The following is a 20,838-nucleotide window of genomic DNA, read 5'->3' as shown; positions in this document are numbered from 1 at the left end:
AATTCCCGCCCGGAAGCGCCGGCCCGTCACCCGGGCAACAGCTCCCGCCCCCGAGCGCCCGCTTCCCTTCCCCGCCACCGGCCCCGCCACCCGGGAGACCGCCGGTTCGAGTCCCGCGGGGTGCAGGCAGCGTGGGGTGCAGAGTGGTGTGGGGTGCACACATTCGGGGTGCGGGGCAGAGTGGGGTGCAGGCACACGGGGTGCAGGGCAGCGTGGGGTGCACACATTTGGGGGGTAGGGCGGCGTGGGGTGCAGGCACACGGGGTGCAGGGCAGCCTGGGGTGCAGGCACATGAGGTGCACACATTTGGGGTACAGAGCGGCGTGGGGTGCAGGCACACGGGGTGCAGGGCAGCGTGGGGTGCAGGCACACAGGGTGCAGAGTGGTGTGGGGTGCAGGCAGTATGGGGTGCACGAACGTAGGGTGCAGAGTGGTGTGGGGTGCACACATTTGGGGTACAGAGTGGCATGGGGTGCAGGCACACAGTGTAGAGTGGTGTGGGGCACAGGCAGTGTGGGGTGCACGTACGTGGGGTGCAGGCACGTGAGGTGCAGAGTGGTGTGGTGTGCACACATTTAGGGTGCAGGGTGGTGTGGGGTGTAGGCACACAGGGTGAAGATGTGTAGGCACACATTTGGGTAGCAGGGCAGTGTGGGGGTGCAGGGCGGTGTGGGGGTGCAGGCACACAAGGCAGGCAGCCAGGGGGGAATTGGGGCGCTGGGCACACAGTGCCCATTCAGGGCCACCCTGCAGCAGCAGCAGCAGCACCCGGCCCCTGCGAGTACCACCCACGTGGGGTACGGATCCCTTTGAGTAAACCCCTTAATTCCAGGGGGCACGAGGGGTGGCCTTGGACGCATGAGGGAGGTTTAGCCTGCCTTTAAGCAGTGAGATTTAGCTGGAGGATCCGGTGCCAGCGCAGCCTGGGAGCTTTTGCAAGCCCTGTGCTCATGGGGAGCGGGAGCTGATGCTGCTGAGTGAGGGGAGAGCATGTTTTCCCAGGGCCAGGGGCCGTGGGGAGGGGGATAACTGGACCTGGCCGAGAGCTTCCTTAAGGGATCCAGTCACAACACCTTGGGGTGGGTCCCTCTTGGGGCTGCCACCCTTTCTGAAGACCCTTTTTCCCAGGACAAAGCACCCACTTGGTGATGCCACGGGTTGTGCATGAGTCTGCAAAACAATTTCATCATGCCAGGATGCCCAGGTGGCCAGGGGACTGCAGGTCCCCTCTGCCACCCCCATGCAGGGCCGTTGGGTCTGTTTGGGAGCCCCCACGCTGACAGTGTCCCCCTGTCACACACTGACTTGCTCTCTGGGCTGCAGACAAACATCCAACAAGCTGTAGAAGGGAGCTGAGCCTTGCTCCGGGGCTGGCGTGTGAAGGGGACGGGGAGGGGATGAAGTCTCCAGGGTAGAGCAGCATGCAGTGCCCCTGGTCACGGTGGCATCGCTCAGAGTCTTGGCACAGGTCTTGGGTTTCCCTCCCTGCTCCCTTCTGCCCTTCATCTGGAGTCTCGTGCCTTCCTCCTCCTCCCTCCCTTGCAGCGGGATCTCAGCTCCGTTTGCAGGGCAGCCCCGTGGAAACGAAATCCGTAAATCCCTGTGGCATTACAAAACGTGACTTGTTTAAGCCTCTTCAGTCCTGTTCTGGTGCTTAGCCTGGCCCTGCCACCTCCCCAAAATCCCCATTGTGGTAAGAGCCTGGCCAAGCTCCTCTCCTGGGCTTTGGGAAGGAGCTGTGCACAGCCCCATCCTCACCCAGCTCCTGTGACCCTAGGCCCTAAAAGAGTTAAGGCTGCAAGGGCTCCCCTGCCCCACGTGACTTTGGCATGCTCGGATGTGATGTCCCAAACCCCCTTGTTTTTCTGTCCCGCTGCGCCCACACGTGGGCTCAGCACAGTCCCTGACACATTCCAGGGCTTCCCTCCCTTGTGCGTCCTCAACATCACCCTGGGCAGGACTGGGTTCCAGTTCCCAAGGCTCCAAGCAGGCAGCCATCACTTGAGGGCATCATAAAAATAAATGTTTGCCTGTATTTTTTTTAGTTTAAAAGCTAAAAGGGGCCCTGTATGGATGCTGGTTTGGGTGGCCTCAGTGGGGAGGAGATGGAGAGCCCCAGGTGGGTCCAGCCCCAGATGCATCCTCTGCCGTGAACCCGTCCACGCAGCCAGACTCTGCCCACGTGGCCAAATTCACAGTGAGACCTTACCGGGCTTTTTGGAACAGAAATCAGGGAAGAGACCTGGCCCCCTCTCCCCAGGGGAGCGGGCCGGGATGGCAGGTTGCCCACCACCTGCCTCTGCCCCTGCTCCGTGCTAATGAGTGAGTTACACAATGAGAAGCTTTTATACTTCATTAATCGGGTCCGGCATCCCAGCCCGCCCCTCCACGCACACTCTGGCTGGCCAGCAGAGCCCCAGTTCCCTCCTTCCCTCTCCTCAGCTGCCTTTTGTAATGTTTTAATGGGTTTTCTTGCCTGGGTTGTGCTGAATTAATTACAAAGCTGCAGTGAGTTGATGCCTTGTGACGGTCTAATCCCAACCCGGTGACTCTACAAAGCTTTCACCCAGCTTTCTTCCTGCTCCACTCCGGCCTCATTGTCCGTGTATCCATCTCGGCCTTGTGCACTGACCCTCTGCAGACGGTTCAGCTTTTTCTCTCCCTGGTGAGTATCTCAGACTTTTTCCACCTGGAGACCATCATCCAGCCTTGACTTAACTTGGCACCTCCAAGGCTGTGATTGCTTTTTTTGTGGCTGGAAAAAGGGGATCCCTGTCCCTTCCTTGGGAGCTGGCGGGGAGGAGGATGAGCCTGGGAAGTGATTGAGCTGGAACCAAGCACCCCTCACATCCTCGGCTCAGAGTTGGTGCTACAGCTGGCCAGGGCAGGGTCAGGCACCGGAGGGAGGGTGAAGGCAGGCTTCCTCCTCCTCATGCACGGGAACAAGGTATTTCACCCAGACGGCATCAGAAAGATGCTGAGAGGCTTGTGGTCCAACCTTACAGCTGGTGACAGGCTCTGGGCTGGAGCAGCAGGGGCTCAAGGGTTTGGGAAACACCTTGGGGATAACAGGGCAGTAGAAATAAAAGGCAATAAAAACACAAGCTGGCTGCCCACCTGGCCAAAGCTGAGCACTCATCTCTGCCTGTTTGAGGATGGTCTGAGATGAAATGGCACTGGGTGAGCTCCTGGGGTTGGGAGTCCCCATGAGATGCTCCCAACCACTAGTGGAAAAGCAGGATGGAAAAGGATGAAGGTGTCAGATGATCGATACCTACATTTTTAAGCTGCTTTTGCAAACATCCCCGGTGTTTCTCAAAGCCGCTTAACCTCCGGCAGGCAGGCAGGGACACAGGCAGTATGTGGTGGAGATGAGGACAGTTGAGGTGTCCCCACATGAGCAAGAGGGGCAGGGGATGGGGCACGGCGGGGCTGTGGAGGCTGCTGGGATCCCCGCTGCTGCTGATTCCTCCTTCCCTACTCCAGTGTCCTGTGGCTGACAGAGGACAGAGGACGACATGTCTGCGGTTGTGAGTACTGTCCCAGCACCACCCCATCCCCTGGGCTGTGAACATCCCCTCCCTGCAGTGCCAGGATGGGGCGCACCCCCTGCACCCCTCACCTCCCCAGCTGCTCTCGGCCCATGGTGGGGAGCCTGGGTGGCATGCAGCCCATTCCCACCCCACGGCACCCTCTTGGGTGCCGGCATGGAGTCTCTGCCCTTCCCCGTAGCCCCCTATCCCAGGAGACCTGTGGTGGGGCAGGGAGTTGGGGGACTGGTTGAGGAAACCCCCCGTCGTCTCATCACCCGCAGACGGGCACCTTCCGCATCGTTTCGGAGGAGGAGCAGGCCCTGCGCACCAAGCTGGAGCGCCTGACCACCAAGGACCATGGCCCCGTCTTTGGGAGGTGCGAGAAGATCCCCCTGCACACCCTGCAGAAGGTGAGGGCAGCTGTGGGGAGCAGGGGCAGGCACAGCCCGGGGCACCTGCTCCTTTTTGGTGGCCAGAGGAGACCCTCAATGGGCTCTTGTGTTGCGGGGGGGCGATGCACTTACTCCAGAGAATCTCCGAGTAGGGGATCTGGGTGACCCTGCCCTCCCCGCACCGGTACGCTGCAGTAAGCGTCACTGCCCCCCACCTGGCTTTTGGCTGCCTCAGTGACCCCCGGGGAGTTTTGGGGTGCATAGGGGCCATCACTGAACCGTGCCCCCTCCCTCTTTCTCCCCTCCACTCTCAGGCAAAGGATGAGCTGAACGAGACGGAGGAGCAGAGGGAGGCAGCGGTGAAGGAGCTGCGGGAGCTGGTGCAGGAGCGGGCAGGCGGCGAGGAGGTGTGCAAGGCGGTGGCCGAGAAGGTGCAGGGGAAGGATGACTCCTTTTTCCTCCGCTTCATCCGTGCCCGCAAGTTCGATGTCCACAGGGCCTACGACCTGCTGAAAGGTGGGGTGGGGTCTCATGCTGTGACAGTGGGTGAAGACAGGGTTATCCATCCTCCCGGCAGCTCCCAGCCCATGCTGGAGCTTCCCAGCCTCTCCACCTGGGCTGTGCCGGCAGAGCAGGACTCTAGCATGGGAAGGAGATGAGGAGAGAGGATAAATAGAAAAAGGCAAGGCTGGGAGCTCAGGCTGCAGGGGAAAGGGTTGGGATGGGGAAGGAAACAAATGAGGGTGGTGCCAGGCATCCCGCAAAGACAGGACATGCCCAATCCTTGCTAATTTACCAGACAAAACAGTAAAAAACAAATGCGTTTGGTGGTGGCAGGCTGTTTCATTTGTGCAGCAAACCCAGCTGGTGTGGGCTTCCTCCCCTCGAGAAGCCCATGCCCTGTACATGCCCCTCTGTATCCCTGTAAGGAGCCAGTCCTGCCCCCATCCTGATGTTTCTGTGCCTGGTGGGCTCAGCACCCCTGGGGCCCCTCGAGGGCTGGGGACTGGTTGGGGGGCTTGTGCCACCCCCTCCCCACACTGGGGGTGACCATAGGGATGGAGGGGGAGCAGGAGGGCAGCCTGGGGGGTGGCTGCCAGCAGAGACCTGCCTGGCTCTCGTTCCACTTTCCTTTGTGTCAGTCTGGGGGAATAATGAGTTGTAATTATCAGCGCTGGCTCCCAAACAAGAGGTTTTGTTTGTCTGCATTTTCCCAGGACAAGATTCCTTATTTTGTGCCTGCAGAGTGCCAAGGGAGGGGAGCTGGGGGATGTCATCCACGTGGGGAGGAAGGGGAGAAGGGAAATGAGGGGAGAAATGAGTTGATCTGCTCATTGAGGTGTTGGAGAGAAGGCAGGCGTGGGAAGCCCGTGGCATGGGGAGAATAACATGGAGCATGCTGGAGCTGGGGCTGGTCTGCTGCTGAGCTCCTTTTCCCCACCCTTTGCTGGAGGAGACTTCACCCGTCTGGACCCCAGGCACAGCCGGTCCGCAGCTCTCGGGCTCAGGACTGACGTCTCCCCATCGCCAGTCCATCCCACCTCTGGCGGCTCCCCCAGCTTCCCGAGGCCAGGTGAGCAGCCGTTGTCCTCCCCCATTTCTGCCTCTCTCCAGGCTACGTGACCTTCCGCCAGCAGTACCCCGAGCTCTTTGACAACCTGACTCCCGAAGCTGTGCGCAGCACCATCGAAGCCGGCTACCCCGGCATCCTGGCCAGCAGAGACAAATACGGCCGGGTGGTGATGCTCTTCAACATCGAGAACTGGGATTACGAGGAGATCACCTTCGATGAGGTCAGCTCAGCCATTGCTCTCGGAGCAGTGCGGTCCCAATCCTCGGCTTGTCTCACTCGGCACATCTTTTACACACACACACACTTGCATATGTCCACACACAGCGTCCAGCCATCCAAGTTGAAGCAAATCTGCAGCCCTTTGAATATTTCCTTCCAGGGAGCCTGGGAGAGTGTGGTCCATCCCAAAGTGTTCCCCTTCCTTCCCCCTGATATGGTGCAAAGTGCAGGCTAAATTCGCATGTGCGTTCCCCAGCCCAGGTAACACAAGGTGAAGAAAGGCACCATGCCATTTAATCAAGGTGCTCTAGAAAGGAGGAACGGGCAGGGCAGAGGAGGAAACTGAGGCAGAAGGCACAGAAAGGGCTTCTTGGTGAAGAGGTCTTCAAGCTTGTAACTCACAAGTTCTCCGAGCTCTGTTTTCTGCTTGGCTCTGAATTTGTTGGCAACATATCCTTGATCCAGATCTGAGATGTGCCCACCTTGGAAGGGGAGCGTGGTGGTTGTTGAGCATCCCCCAAAATGCCCTCCCTGCTCTGAAGTCCTGGGGCTGGCTGCAACAAGCAGGCTGGAGTCAAGCAGACCCTGGCTAATGCTCCATGGGACTCTTCCTGGGAACCTCCTGGGGTCTATGGGAGGTGAGACCTAATACCCTGCTGTCTCTCCTCTTCATCAGATCCTTCGTGCCTATTGTGTTATTTTGGAGAAGTTGCTGGAAAATGACGAGACTCAGATCAACGGGTTCTGCATCATTGAGAACTTCAAGGGCTTCACCATGCAGCAGGCATCAGGGATCAAACCTTCCGAGCTCAAGAAGATGGTGGACATGCTGCAGGTGAGGTGGCAAAGTCTGCACCCAGCAGTGGGGGAGCAGAGAGCTCAGGGAAGCGTGAAGGTAGGGCTAGCAGGGTTTGAGATTGCCACCACCCTGGCACCACTAGAAAGCACCATGGCAAGGCTGTTCCCTGGCACACTCTCCTTCCCTTGCCAGCTAATTGGCTAAATCCTGCAAGATGGATCTTACTTTTCTGGCCACAGGTCCTTGCCCTCTCAAATGGCGAACCAGAAGCAGTACCACCACTCCTTGCAGCATCCTACAGCATGGCCTGGAGGCCTTTCCTCACCTCCCTCTCAGCCCAGCTCGGTCCAGGCTGGACGGAGACTCACAGGCACTCCAGAATTTCTGCCCTTGGACCAGAGGCTAAAGACAGCTTTCCCCAGGGGAGGAGGAAGGCAGAAATGTGGAGTGGGAGCACTTGCCTAGAGTGGGACAGTGAACCATCTGTGAGGTTCTTCAGCTTCCCTGGTGCTCCTGGGGTTGGGACAGCTGATCCTATGGGTCAGAGCAAGAAAGGGGCCACCAGAGAGAAGGGGAGATTGGGTGAGGGGAGCTGCAGCAGTGCCGGGGTGTCCGTTGCTGCCTGCCCAGCTCTGCGTGGCCAGCACCCTTTGTAACCATCTGTGTCTGGGTTTGGGATCCTAGGACTCCTTCCCAGCGCGGTTCAAGGCCGTCCACTTCATCCACCAGCCTTGGTACTTCACCACCACCTACAACGTGGTCAAACCGTTCCTGAAGAGCAAACTGCTGGAAAGGGTGAGTGTGGGAAAAGGACCCAGAGGCAGAAGCATGTCCCTGGGTGGAACAGTGACCGGGAAGAGTCACCCAGGTCCTCTGCTGAGGGTCGCTCCTGTGTCCCACCAGGTATTTGTGCACGGGGAGGAGCTGGAGTCCTTCTACCAGGAGATCGACGCTGACATCTTGCCGGCAGACTTTGGTGGCACCCTGCCCAAGTATGATGGCAAAGCAATTGCAGAGCAGCTCTTTGGGCCCCGCATCGAGGCTGAAGACACGGCTCTCTAAACCAGGCTCCAATCCCCCTCCCCTGTAAAATAGGATCAGAGGCGGCCCTCTAACCCCAACCACCTCCTTACCGTAGCATTGGTTGAATGACTGCTCATGATGAGGCGCTCTGGGCGCATTGCTCCATGCCTGTCCCTCCCCAAACCTTGCAGCGGGCTGCCTGGCAGCCCTGTCCCTCCCAGGCAGAGCATCCTTCCCTCGGGAGCCAGCAGAGAAAGGAGGCCACCAGCTCTCTGCCACAGCACGCCCTGAAGCTGTGGTGGGAGGACAAGGAGAGTTTCTGCTCTGGGAAGGGAGGGCTACAGCAAGAGAGAAATAAAAGTGTTTAACAGCAGAGCTCTGGGGTCCCTTGTGACATGTGGTAAGGGTCAGGGGTGCAGCTTTTCGGGCTCAGGCCCTGGGTGTGCTGCAGGATCTAAGGAGGCCAGGAGTGTCAGCACTGTCCCCTCATCATTGACTGCCCTTTGGCACAGGGGCCAAGAAACTGGTCACCTCCACCCTCCCTGCATCTCAGAATGAGCCACCCCTGGCTGGTCTTGGACCCCCAATTCTCCGTCATCTGCTCTAACCAGGAAAGAGAAAACAGCCCAAAAGATGCAAACATGAATTCAACCAGGGCACCGTGCAGGGCTAGCTCTGACTAATTCCTGCTCAGCCAGGCAGGCAGGGAGGAGAAACAGAGACTGCAGCAGCCACTAAGACTGGGAGATGGATTTTAACCACAGGACAGCAAAAGACAAGCAGAATATACCCTCTTAAATCCTCCAAAAGTCTCAGCACAGCTGTTTCTCCTACATCATGAGAGGGAGCTCAGTCAGGGAAGCCCCACCAAGAACCACCACGGACAGCAGAGGACGGTCCTTGCCCAGCAAACTGAGCTGTGCCTGATGCTAATGCTAATTAGCCCTTGCTAATGTGGCATCAGCAGGACCAGGGCAGGGAGGAGTGGGGCAGAAGTAGCTGTGTCCCAGGCAGGGCAGTCTGTTCTGGTTCATGAACCAGGCATCTCTTCCAAGAGCTGATCAGATACCTGTTTCCAGACCACCTTCTCCTCCCGTGGCCAGCTGTAGGGCTTGGAGAGGAGCAAGTTGCTGGTCTCTGCCCAGGTTACTTTCTTCTCTGTCAACCTAGTCCCACAGTGTGCCCTGTCCTTCCTCCCTCTCTCCCTCCCTCCCTTCCAGCTCCACACGGGCGCCTTTCACCATCCCGAAGACCAGACCCCCACCCGTAGCCAGCCGAGGTGGAGGGTGCTGACAAGAGCCGCATTCATCAGGGCACTGGCTCAGGCTCAAATTAAACAGGACATCGGCTCCAAAGCTGTGTAGAGGATGGGGCCTGTCTGGGCAGAGGCAACTGGGGTTAAATCTGTTTTCTCCAGCCGCAGCAGCACAGCTAGTCTGTGCATGGGAAGACCCAGCCTGAGGCTGTGCCAGCCTTGTGCGAGAGCCCAGGGGGAGAGCGAAAGGCACCGCTCTGCTGCGTTTGGCTCCTTACTGTGCAGTGCTCTCCGCGGGACTGGGAAGCATCTGGAGCTGTCCCAACAAAACCACGTGTGAGAACCCGACAACCATCAGGCCAGTGCAAACACAACAGCACAGCTTGCCTGGGAGACTTAGCAATTGCAGCTCACTTGTAAAAACAGAAAAAGACAAAAAAAGACCCATACGCACAGACAGGAGCACCAACCACACCGCTGCCTTTGGGATTTGGAGCAGGATAGTCACAGCTCTTGGGAGGTCCCTGGGGCTGCTCACCACTGCTGGGACAAATTCTCAGCAAGTAGCTTGCTTTAACGAGGAGACAGAGAACAGCAGAGCAGGTACTATAACCTATGCTGGCCTCAGCTTTCCCCCACAGTGGCTCTGAAAAAGCCAGGAAGGAGTTTTGGAGTAACAGCTAAGTCGCAATGGCTAATAAACTAGAGATGGAGCCCAAAACACTGCCTCCCACAGAGCAATTCTCATTACAGGGAAAAAGCAGCAACAGCCCTGGCCCAGCCCAGCCACCCAAACAGGCCACCGCTACCAGTTACCCTCCACATCTGTCTTGCTTGGTCTGTAAGTTAAAAAAAAAACCAACCACACTGGTGAGGTCTTAGTGGCAGTCAAGTAGTGCTTTTGGCAGGGCTTTTCCATAGAAAAAGATGTCAGTGTCCTGGCCAGAGGTGCTGTTGTATGTTTCTTCTTCCAGCAGCTGAAAAATTAGGAAATCTACTCACTCTCAAGTAGAGAAAACCAACAGATGATGATTTCTGCAGAACCACATGAGCCAAAAGCTCTGCTGCATGCTCCAGGGAAGCTGCTGTCCCAGAGGAGTGTCCTTCCACATGCTGCTGGAAGGGTCACAGATAAGCCCTGGATCCTGCTTCAGCTCATAGTCCTGGCACAGCTGTAGGTCTAGCTCTGGAAGATTCCTCCAGCCAGCAACCTCACAATCCTGGGAGAACCTGGGGGCTGACACAGGACTGGCAGAACAGGCTCTTGCCCACTGGCAAAAATATCTGCTCTTCAATATTTTCAGGACAGGCATTCAGCTTTTTAAGCTGGTGCCACCTCTATTCTCCACCAGAATGGCATCAAGGACCTCTCTGGTTCGTAAGACAAAAAGCAGCTAGGAAAGGCTTAGAGCAGCACTCAGAGCAGTCCTCAGAGGGGTTCATTCACCTTTCTTAAAACAATTAGAGCCCTCGCATTTACCACTAGAATAGCCAACAACTATGCTGAAAGAGGCAACACCAGAGTTCATGAAACAGGAGTAGCTGTCCTGTCTGGCAGTGAGGGAGCAGAAAGCCAACTCCTGCCTTGGTGGATACCACAGGGATATGACAGATTTTTCCCCAAGACAGACTTGTTTTAGACAGCACTAGCTAACAGAAACTAACACCTATTACTAATTCACATGTAAAGGCTGGGGCTAAAGGGCTGCTCTTGATCCACCTTTAGATAATCCAAATCTTGTAACTGAGGGAACATGTTGAGACCCAGTTGCATATATGTGTGACAGTTGCATTTTAAATTGGTATTAGCTTGCTGGACCAATATATCTTCATCAGATGATCTTCTCCCCACTGCAGAGGAAGTAAGAAAGCATGGCTGCTTTACCTGTCAAGAGTGACAGACTTCATCACCCAGTAACACCACACACCATCACAACTGGTAGCACTGACTTCAATAAGTCCTTTATTTTTAAATAAAGAAATCCCACTGAATCAAAGATAACAAAATTACATTTTGTTTTACAATGACCTCCATTTTACACCACACAGAAGAACAAAAATTGAAAGAAAAAAAATCAGAGACATTGTTTTATATATATTTATATATATAATTTTAAAGGTAAACATCAGCAGATATAGAAAAATTGCATTGCTAGTTGCAAATCATCGCCCCTGCAGCTGTCAGCTCCAGAGAATCTGACTCAGAACATGGTAGCAGGGAGGGTGTCTCAGTATACAAGCTCTTCCAGGGCAGTATTTAGAGGTGGTTCCAGAGTATAATTTTGCCAATTTGAAAGTATCTTCATGGTAAACTGCTCACCAAGAACACTAGAAGTCACTTAGCCTGTTCTAACAGCTGCATGGGCAAAACGAGAAGGGCACAGGTCTGCTCTTGAGCTTTCCACACACCTCTTCAGCTTGGGATTTTCAGAGAAAGAGGTTATGCTTTCTCAAGAAAAATGTCTAGTGAACTGTCAACTGGGAATTATGGTCAAGCTGTCAAGTAACACAATGAGGAAACACGCTCTTTCGGAAAGCTGCTGACTTGGGCTAAGCAGTAGGGTTTAGTTACATTAAACTCAAGCAGATTTTGTTTGGATTTTTTATTTTAAGACTTCCCAGTTGTCAGGATCCATAAGAAGGGTCAACATCCCAATAGAGCTACAGTAGAGATCCTAGAAGAAAGTTCTGTATCTAATCAAAGCTCTTGCGTGACCAGAGAGAAACAATGCGAGCTTATCATTCAGACAGAAACAAAAAGGCTTTGTGTAGAGCCACCTTGGGGGATCGGGCTACTTACTGGCATTAAAACTACCTGGGTTAGGCAAGGCCATTGGGTGAGAAGGAAAGAAAAGTTTTATCCACAAGTGATGAGGGGCTGGAACTTTTGGAGAGTGTTATCAGATAGACTTGAAAAAAGCTGTTCAATACTAGCAGATCCAACCTGGTAAATGCTGCCCCGGATTGCAGTGTTTGTGTCCATTGATTAACCAGCAAAACCAAGAATACAGCTGTTCAGAATGCAACGGTTCAGGATAACCCTAGAAACCGTTCCTCCACAGCATGGAAAGCTGGGAACTGCTTTGACTCATTGGTGTCACTTATCCTCAAACTCCCCCAACAACTGAGAAAGTCCAGGCCAGTATAACAGACACTCCTGGTGATAAAAGGGGTCCAGTTACAAGGCATCCCTCTCTTGGGCTGGCGTTGCTCTGAGGCATTCTAAGCTTGAAGAAAACTCAGAAAGTCCTCACACCAAGAAGGGCTGTTTGCTTTTCACCTAGAAGCCATGAAGGAGACACTGCTTTGAGTCACTGTGGCTCCGGGACCTACCCAACCAAGAGACCCACAGAACATGACTCAAGCCAGAAACAAGATGCTCTTCACAACAAACGACTTATAAATGCAGCACAAGGCCAGGGCCTTTTCTGGTCTCCTGGAAAAAGGCTGTGAAGAATTTCACCAAGCGCCAGACAGGCATAATATTTCTAGAAAAACTTGGAAGCAGTCCAGCTGACTAAACTGTTTGGCAATTAAATCATCAAGTTGCTATTCTGCTCTTTCTTTTGAGATGTAGTCACTTAGGCAATCTACCTCCAGCTATGCTGCTGGAAAATTAATAGACACAAGAACTTTGGGATTGTAAGGTAACAAGTCATACATTAAGCAAAGCAAACCCTCCTTCTATGACTCAATTATTACTGCTAGAGGAGCAGAGAGCTGAAAATGATCTACTGCTTATATACATTTTTATGTTAAGCTTTGAAATAGACTAGCTAGTTGTTGGCTGCCCACAAAGGTCCTTTAAAGCAGCACACACCCGTACAGTGTATGTTGCCAGAGATGTCCCACTACCTAGTGTCTGAAAATTCATTTACTAAAAAGCAAAGCCCCAAAAGTTCTGACAGAGCTGTTACTGAAGTCTCTAGATATACTGATGTCAAGGGAGGAAGAGAAAAAGGGCAAGGCACCATGTGTCAGAGGGCAGTGGTCTAGGAACTTGTGACAGACCCAGGACAGATGAGACACAGGTAGCTTGGCTAAATTCAGTACTGGAGCTAGCAGTTCCCAACATCTTTGCTTAATGCCCTGTCTTTGTAACCTAGATCTTCATAAACAAGAACTGCAGAAAAGCACTCAGGAAAAAGACTGCAGGGAAGTTCAAGTGTCTGTCTTTACAGTACTACTACAACACTGTCAGACCCACTTGAAAAGACTTTCAATTTAGAAGCTAACCAAGGGACCATTAAAAATTCTGGCAGATCTGATGTAGCTGCAGGTTCCTTGGGTTCAGTAAGAGCAAGTCCCAGCTGCTCACCTACAGTCTTCAGATCTCTCCAGACACTGACAAAGGTGATGGTTGGACTAGCCTAACCATCAAAGAGTAACAGATCTGCAACTTGCTTTCTGATTGAGAGTGTCCTTGGGGTTTATGTTCACATGCTACTTACATCCAGTGACAGGAAAGAGGTGTGTATGCCACATGAGACTACCTGGAGAAGAACTCTGCTAATGCTTTTTCTAATCCCAGTTTGAAATGAAACAGAGCACATGACAGATTCATCATACTGTAATCTTGAACTGCAATATCAGACTATACTGTAAGGATCTACAAGTACACACTTCAACAGTCTCATGTGTCTTGACAAGAGATGAAAAAAAGACACCTTCACCTCCAAGACTTAAAAATTCAGATTGCATTTAACATTTTGTTCACTGGGCAAATGAAAACCAGCTGCCCCTATCACAAGACTACTACTGCCTTATTTTTGGGAGAGAAGAGTATTGCAGATGAGGATTGGACAAAGTCCCGTGCATCTTGGGGTACTAGCACTAAATAGCAGTTGCCAGTCACTGTCAGCAGCAAGATTTAATACACAATTCCTTTCTCTGAAGGTCTGTAGATAACATGCGCAGCAGCTTAACTTTCTCCTCTCCTACTTCACTAAGATCCTTAAGTTACTGCTGTAAGTCAGACACCATGAGTCTGGCTTTGAAAGCAGCATCAAATTGGGCAAGATGGAGAGAATAGGTTTTTTTATCCCTCACTGCTTCCACCCACAACACGTATAGTAAGCTGAACCTCAGCTCCAGAAACCTTGCACAAGCAAGCCGTGACAAAAGCTCTTTTTCCCCAAAGAGGCTAGGAATTAGTTATCAAGTCACAAGTGGTTTGAACAGCTGTAGATTCAAGTCCAAAAGCAGGTCAAAAGAGCAAGACAGAGACCCATACTGGTTCTGTAGTTGAGAGTTTCAGAAAGTCCACAGCACCAGCACTTCTGAAGTATGAAGGCTTGGGTTGGGGGCAGGAAGGAGTATTCCTCGAGAAGACATTGCAACTTTAAAAAAAAAGAATTTCTACTTAATTAGGCAAAGCTACAGCTCCTGCTCCTTTAAGAACTGCCCAGGTGCTCACCTCATTTTAGGAGACTTGCTTAAAAATGGGTCACGGATTGACTGGCCATCTACTGTAATAAAATCAGTTTAAAACTAAGGTAGATTTGACAAGAAGGTAATTTCCCTCACACCTCAAGAAATAGAAAACCCTGTTTGAAAGCCTGGTCCATCAAGAATGATCTTTACAAAATGGAAGGAGGAAAATTTTTTCCAGGAAAAAGCTTCCCATGATGAAGCTCTGCTTTCAGAGGAACTGGCTTGACTTGGCCAAAAAGCAGAGGCAAAACACTTGCTTTGCCTCAGCATTAATCTTCCCAGACATTACCCAGTCAGTTCTCACACTCCTGGCTTTCGTGTTCTGTGGCAGTCAACAACTGAACTATTATGCCAGCCTGGGGTCCTGGGGAGGAAGACAGAGCTTCAGCCACTTGGGGAGGTGGGCAGAGCACACATGCTTTTGATAATGTTCTCGAGATAAGGAAGGCAGATATTTTGTTCTCAAAAGAGGTCAGATGCACACTGACCTTGCTTTCATAGGTATCCACATGCTGGGTCATATGATGGGCTCTTCACCTCAACAGTGGTGTTGGAACGAAAGACAACTTCTGTTCCCCTAGAGCTGTCTGAAGTTGATACTCAGCACAGCAAAGCAGGATTGAGGAAGGACACATGAAGAATGGGATGGGCAGTTTTGTTTCAAGGCAGACAGCCATGACCTGTGTAAGTTACAGCTGTAGTATACTATGAAAGTCAAAACACTTCTAAAGTTGTACCCCACTGGAGATAAAAACCATATCCCCCTACACAACTAAATTTATACTGTATCTATTTGATGTGTACAAGTGTTGTTTACGCTCCACTTCTGTTGAAGATATTTAAGTCATATCCAATGAATATTACATGAACAGCTACTTAAGCAAAAATCTGAAATGTCTCTTATGACAGATTCTAGTGATATACAGATGCAGTATGAATAAGAGGATAACAACACAGAGACAAGATATCCATCAGTTAAGAATATCCTTGCTAACTGATGCCCTAAAATAGTTCTTAAGGAACAACCACAAGCATGGCCAAGTCTTGCTATAGCTTTACTTAGTCACATCTTTTCTTTGAAGAAAAAAGGAAACCTGGATTTACTAACAAGGAGAACGTGCAGATATCCACAGTTCATTGTAACAGGCCAGGGTATCTGGCCTAAGGCAAATGAAAAGAATTTCCTGATATGATAATGCACCTTTGCTACAATAGTTAATTATTGCTTTATTAAAAGAAAATCCCACCTCTCTAACCTACTGAAGTTCAAGAACAGGTCAGTCCAGAAGGCTTGTTCCCCTATATTATCAGACTGAAGTCTTGCAGCTTGTTTCACCCTTAAACCATAAAGTGTCTGGAATGCAGACCAAGGCTGAAGCAATAAAGTGCTAATTGATGTGTGAAGTGTGACAGGAAAAGAACTTCACTGACACTAATAAAGAAGACCTAAGGATGGACTAATGAGAGACTACAATATTGACAGAACAAACAGTAAAGCAAGATTGACCAAAGTTCCAGTCTCCAGATTGTCATGGGACAACTTTCCTTCCAGGGGATAGACTAGAGTCTTTAATAACCATCTTGGCACAGACTGTAACAGCCACTTGAGGGAGAAGCACAAGCAAGTAGGCATCTTTCCTGCAAACAGCTTTCACACTTCACTTTGCGCATTAAAACTAGAAGAGGATGTCTGGGTGTGGAAAATGAATTCAAGTGAAGAAGAGCCCAGTGTCTTACTGGAGCCAGTAATCCTACAATATTCACATAGATATGGAAGTAGTTAGCCATGCAAAGATATCATTTTAGTTGCACAGGGCTAGAGACATCCTGTTCTCCATCAACTGTAAGGCAAGTCATGTGTCAAAATCATTTGATGCTTTGAAAAACCACTTGATGCTTTGAAAGCTAAGGGGAAGAACTTTCATGATTGACATAAGGGTACATAAAGGGAGCAAATCTAAATAGATACCTTCCTCCCCAACAAATTAATCCCTAACAGAGTGCATAATTCTCTATGAAATATTCTTAAAGACAGACTGAGCTCACAAAGATCCTGAAGATGGGTTTCCATTTGGAAGTCAGAAGCAGCTTTAAAAAGCCCTGGGTCAACAACAAAAAAAAAAGTAATCCAGTGCTAAAAAGATGGCTACATTTAAAAAGAAGCAAAGATGATGTAGTCTTGGTGTGAGAACATGTTTACACAGAAACATTAACTGGTATTACAAGCCTGCAGCTTTTCTCTACCTTGAGTCCCAGCATAAAGACACCCCAATCCAAAGATAGCTGAAGCATGGAAAAGTTAAGTATTTTTAAACTGATTGACTTGTGTAAGTGCATTCTTAGGAAGTAAAAGGCTCCCTTGAGATGGTGCAAGGCTGGAACTCCACTTGCAGTCAAGCATTTGTTTTTCCAAGCCACATTTTAGTGGCTTACAGATCGAACCACTCACTGGCTTGTGGCTTGGTACAGGGTTTTTCCAGCACTGGGACAGAGAAGAGCAGAGCCATAGTTACCCTGTCATCTACACCTAAAAAAATGCAGATCAAGTTTGACCAGCAGGTGAAGAGATTTTGACATCTGAAGCTTCTGCTATATTAAAGCAAGCAGTCTTTAGCTCAGTAACCCTGTAACAAGCCACTAAGCAACCTAATTCTTCAAGCAGAGCAGTAAATTACAAACCCACGTGACTATATATGCAAAGATGCTCTGACCAGATATTAACCTCTGCTTTAACTCCACTTTGGAAGAAAACATTGCAATCAAACCCCAGCCATAGGATATATCAAGGAGAATGGAAACCTGAAGCAGCAGGTGAGGGAACAAGATGTTCCCAAAGGGGGAACATATACCGAAGTGATCCAGTCTTTGGGTCAATTATTCCTGGCCAGATACAGCTTGCTCTGTGTCTGAGCAGTGAGACTTTGTCTTCTCCCACTGGCAGATGGCATTGGCATACTGCACCACAAGCTTATCCATCCAGGTAAGAGGTTCCGGGAATAGTACAGACCCCTCAAAAAATCCCAGGTGGCCTCCATGAAGAGGCAGCACATGCATGACATTTTCCCGTTTCTCTGTAAAACAAAGAGGCACAAAGTTTCAGAAGGTTACCATCTTGGAGCTGAGAATTAAACCATCTTAAGTTGTGCTGGTCAACTTTATCCTTGGTATAGCAACTGAACTAAAGGAGCAACCACGCATAGAAGGCAGAAATGCACAGACAAAGGCCATGGTTGAAGTCCAAGGCACATAACTTTATTGCTTCACAGAACAGTCTGCAGGAACCAATCCCAGCCAGTACAAGAAGGTTGCCCAAGAAATGCTGTTGATTGGGCCCTTATAGCAGTACCTATATTGCTTTAAGAATGCTCACTCTTTAACAAGTGAACATCTTTAACTCATGTACACTGTAACTAGGACTGTTAGCATCTTGTCTAGCTGCACTAAAGCTAACAGTATATCAGCCACCTTGTTCCATGTAGAGTGAGAAAACCCCTGTGCTTGCTTCTGTTTGGAAGCAGCTGTGGATCAATTAACCCTGCTTCCATCCATGTGCACCCACTATGTGTGTGATGAAGCAGCAGGCAGCTCCCTCTTCTGAGCTTCTAAAGGTGATTTATTTTTCTTGGCTGAAGACAGCTCACAGTACTCCTTTCAAGGGAGAGATCCTAGTTCAGTACCAAATAATATAGCCATGCATATGACCCCCCCCCCTTCATCAGCAAAGGGGGCTGTTCATCTGTGCTTGATCAAGGCTATCACTATAACTCCTCACCTTTCTACTAAATCCCAGTGAGGAATGAAGACATGAGGAAGTGTTTTTCCATTCAAGAATGTAACCTGAATGTAACCTGCTGGCAACCCGCTGGCTATCAACACAAGCCAAAACAGCAGATGGTGCCTTAAAGGACTCAAGTTCTTCCTGCTCAAGGTTAGCCTTATTAGTTCTAGCAACTGGTGATTTAAAGAGGCTTAGTACACTTCCCACAGGATTACAGATGTAAGGAGGCAAGTCAAGCTGCTTTGAAATCATGTATCATTATGTGATAAGGAAGCTGCAGGTACACAAATATGCACAGCTGGAGGAGACTGCTTCAACATACCTGAAAGAGCTCTTGGAATTGATAGAAGACTCTCATGCACAAGAGGGTCATCAGCAGCATTAACCAACAGAAGAGGAACATAGATCTGCATCAAGAAAGATGGCAGGAAAGGAAAAAAGCAGTAAGGAGTTGGTATTGAAATTTCACTCTACCAACTGTAAAAGCATCTTAGCTTAACTTAAGACATCTTATTTCAGAATTGCCCTGCAACTGCAGAAGCATCAGAAAAGCAGAAACAGTTGAAATTTGAGACTGGTGGCTTTTCATCAATGGAGTACTTCGCAGCATTTTTTTCAACTCAATCGTATGAAAGGGGCAGAGGTGCACCAGAGCAAATACAGATCAAGTCACAGATCTTTCCCATTCTCAAAATTCAGACAGGTACACCCTTTTTTTTTTGCTCTGTATTGCTTTGCACATCAGGCAGCTAGTGCCAGCTCTGTTATGGACACCTTGGTTAAAGTCCAGGAAACTCCCTTGGAATGTCTCCATCCTCTGGCTCAGCAGATCAAGGAGGAATTAATCTTCCAGTTTCACTTCTGCAAAGCTTTGGTCTGCTAAGCATCTGCCTGCAAAATAGCATCCCAAGTCTTTTCCACAATATCTACTAAATCTTTCTTCCTGCAGGATCTGTGCCACCACACATTTCCCACCTTAATCTCATACACTCAGACCAGTTCAGCTGAATGCCTGGCTTTAGCTAGATCACTTGGGTGCTACTACCTGTCAGTTATAAGCTCTTAAGAGCTCAGAGAATTTAGCCCCAGTATTAGAGGTAGCACGAACTGAAATCCCAGTCCAATATACTGTGTCTGATTATTACTGAAAATCCCAGCTAAGACAGATGGGTCTAGGTATCAACAACAGAAACCACAGTGCATTTTTTTCTCTTGTAGGAAAATGAAGGTACAAGAGCGGTCTCTATTGCAGGAGCTTACCCTGTGCAAGTAATGTAGGCAGCTTTCTTCTTCATAGTATTCCTTCAGGGAACTGTAGCCATGGAACTTCCTGAAATAGAGAAGATTGTCATTGCAATCATCTGCTTCTAGTACCCATGCGACACTTACTTTCACGTGAGGGCATACATGCAGAGACAGGAATGATGCCTCAATTTTCATGGACAATGCCTTTTTTTTTTTTTCCTGCAAAACTCACTTCTGGCAGCATATGCCTCTATGCTTTCTGTGCTTACTCAAACACTGTGATAGCATGGGCAAGTTAAACATGCAAGTTGAAGTCTAGCAGCCTTCAGGGCATTTCTTTTAAAGTATCCCACTTCACTTAAGTACATATGGAAGAAAGAAAAAAAGTTATGATCTTGTTCATCTTTATCTGAAAGCCTTTTCAAATACAAAACCACCACAGTTTATGAACCTCAAACATACTGGACAAAAGGGCCAGTCTATAAGCCACCCAGAATTCACCATGGTTCCAATTCTTTGCAAAATCCTTAGCATTCCATCCCAAACCAAGAATTCAGTAAACCTATACTCAAGTGCCTTTTTTTTTTTCCCCACATAAGAGACAACATAGCTGTTGGCCCAAATTAGAAAGGCCTCAGGGATGAGGGATGAGTAGTGATATTTCCCTAGGAATGGCTTTTAAAAGCAGCCAGCAATACTCCAGTCTGCCAATAGTATTATAGCTGTATAGGTGACAGTTTACAGCTTAATTTTGGAAAGGTATAAATGCCCAATACAGAACATGCCATGGTATGAACACTGCCACTGAAGGAAGTGCTATATTGTTTTCAAGGACATGGGTAGTAACAGGCTATCTGCTTAATAAAGCAGAGCGCTTAATTTAGGTGTTAATATGACAAGTAAAAAAGGTTGTATTATCTCAGCCAACTCTAATATTTATTGAGAAAGCAGTAGTGGTTTTTGGGGAGGAGATTTTTTTCAAAATTCAAGCAGGCCTAAGGACATTCATGAGCAGTTCTGAGCTGCTCTCCATATCCTGCACTGTTTTTTTGTGATAGCTTGCAGCAGAGCTGCCCTCTTCCTACATTATTGAAGAATGCAGGTTCAGATTTACTGATAAATAAATGCCTCCTGGATGATTCTACAGAAGCTGTGACTGTCAACAGTAAGGTTTTTTTTGGGGATAAGTTTTATTCAGTGTGAAGGCAAGGAAGAATTTCTGAGGTTGTCAGCACTGTATTTCAGCAGATTGCTACAAGCACAGCAAGGGGCATGCAAGAGCAACACTTGAAAGAGAAGGTACTTTCAGAGATTTACATAGGATCAGAGAATCACCCTTCATACCTCATAACGTTATCATCAATCTGCATAAGGGATGTTGCTGTATAGAGTTTGCTCAGATCAGCATCTGACAGGCTTTGTGGTTTCTTCATGTTATCTCCAAAAAGAGCTTGTCTGAAAGAGTAACATCAAGAAAAACATCCAAACAACATAATAAGGGCAGCAAAGCCACGACCTGTTCAAGGACAACTAAGTTTACAAAGTCTGACAAGATAAGAATGGAAGTGGGCTATATGTACACAAGGCT

At 49.6% G+C, this 20,838-nt stretch overlaps 2 protein-coding genes across 4 annotated transcripts in view; one reads left to right on the top strand and one right to left on the bottom strand.

The window, feature by feature from the left end:
- The first annotated feature begins 2,403 nt into the window (after window positions 1–2,403).
- RLBP1 (retinaldehyde binding protein 1) lies at window positions 2,404–7,914 on the top strand. The gene is made up of 8 exons (XM_009963585.3): window positions 2,404–2,665; window positions 3,487–3,530; window positions 3,815–3,943; window positions 4,240–4,441; window positions 5,540–5,718; window positions 6,394–6,552; window positions 7,201–7,311; window positions 7,420–7,914. The coding sequence occupies exons 2-8, from the start codon at window positions 3,519–3,521 to the stop codon at window positions 7,576–7,578; spliced, it is 951 nt and encodes a 316-aa protein (XP_009961887.2). The 5' UTR covers window positions 2,404–2,665; window positions 3,487–3,518; the 3' UTR covers window positions 7,579–7,914.
- A 2,820-nt stretch (window positions 7,915–10,734) lies between these two features.
- The window catches only part of ABHD2 (abhydrolase domain containing 2, acylglycerol lipase), a 41,265-nt gene continuing 31,161 nt past the window's right edge, over window positions 10,735–20,838 (bottom strand). For all 3 annotated transcript variants that reach the window (XM_032994271.2, XM_032994270.2, XM_032994272.2), the window contains exons 8-11: window positions 20,595–20,705; window positions 19,266–19,335; window positions 18,328–18,412; window positions 10,735–17,298 (exon numbers count right to left, since the gene is read on the bottom strand). In XM_032994271.2, coding sequence (XP_032850162.1) covers window positions 17,102–17,298; window positions 18,328–18,412; window positions 19,266–19,335; window positions 20,595–20,705 — 463 coding nt within the window. In that variant the 3' untranslated portion in view covers window positions 10,735–17,101. The remainder of the gene's footprint in view (window positions 17,299–18,327; window positions 18,413–19,265; window positions 19,336–20,594; window positions 20,706–20,838) is intronic.

The sequence above is a fragment of the Tyto alba genome, unplaced genomic scaffold, assembly GCF_018691265.1.
Source record: "Tyto alba isolate M040663 unplaced genomic scaffold, T.alba_DEE_v4.0 Super-Scaffold_41, whole genome shotgun sequence".
NCBI lineage: Eukaryota > Metazoa > Chordata > Aves > Strigiformes > Tytonidae > Tyto > Tyto alba.
Note: the sequence above shows the minus strand (reverse complement) of the source record. Positions and strands in the feature narration are given on the sequence as shown.

Excerpts from the sequence above, each read along its gene's own strand:
- RLBP1 (XM_009963585.3), top strand. Across the intron at positions 3,944-4,239 it reads CCCTGCACACCCTGCAGAAG|GCAAAGGATGAGCTGAACGA; the intron begins GTGAGGGCAGCT and ends CTCCACTCTCAG. Across the intron at positions 5,719-6,393 it reads AGGAGATCACCTTCGATGAG|ATCCTTCGTGCCTATTGTGT; the intron begins GTCAGCTCAGCC and ends CCTCTTCATCAG.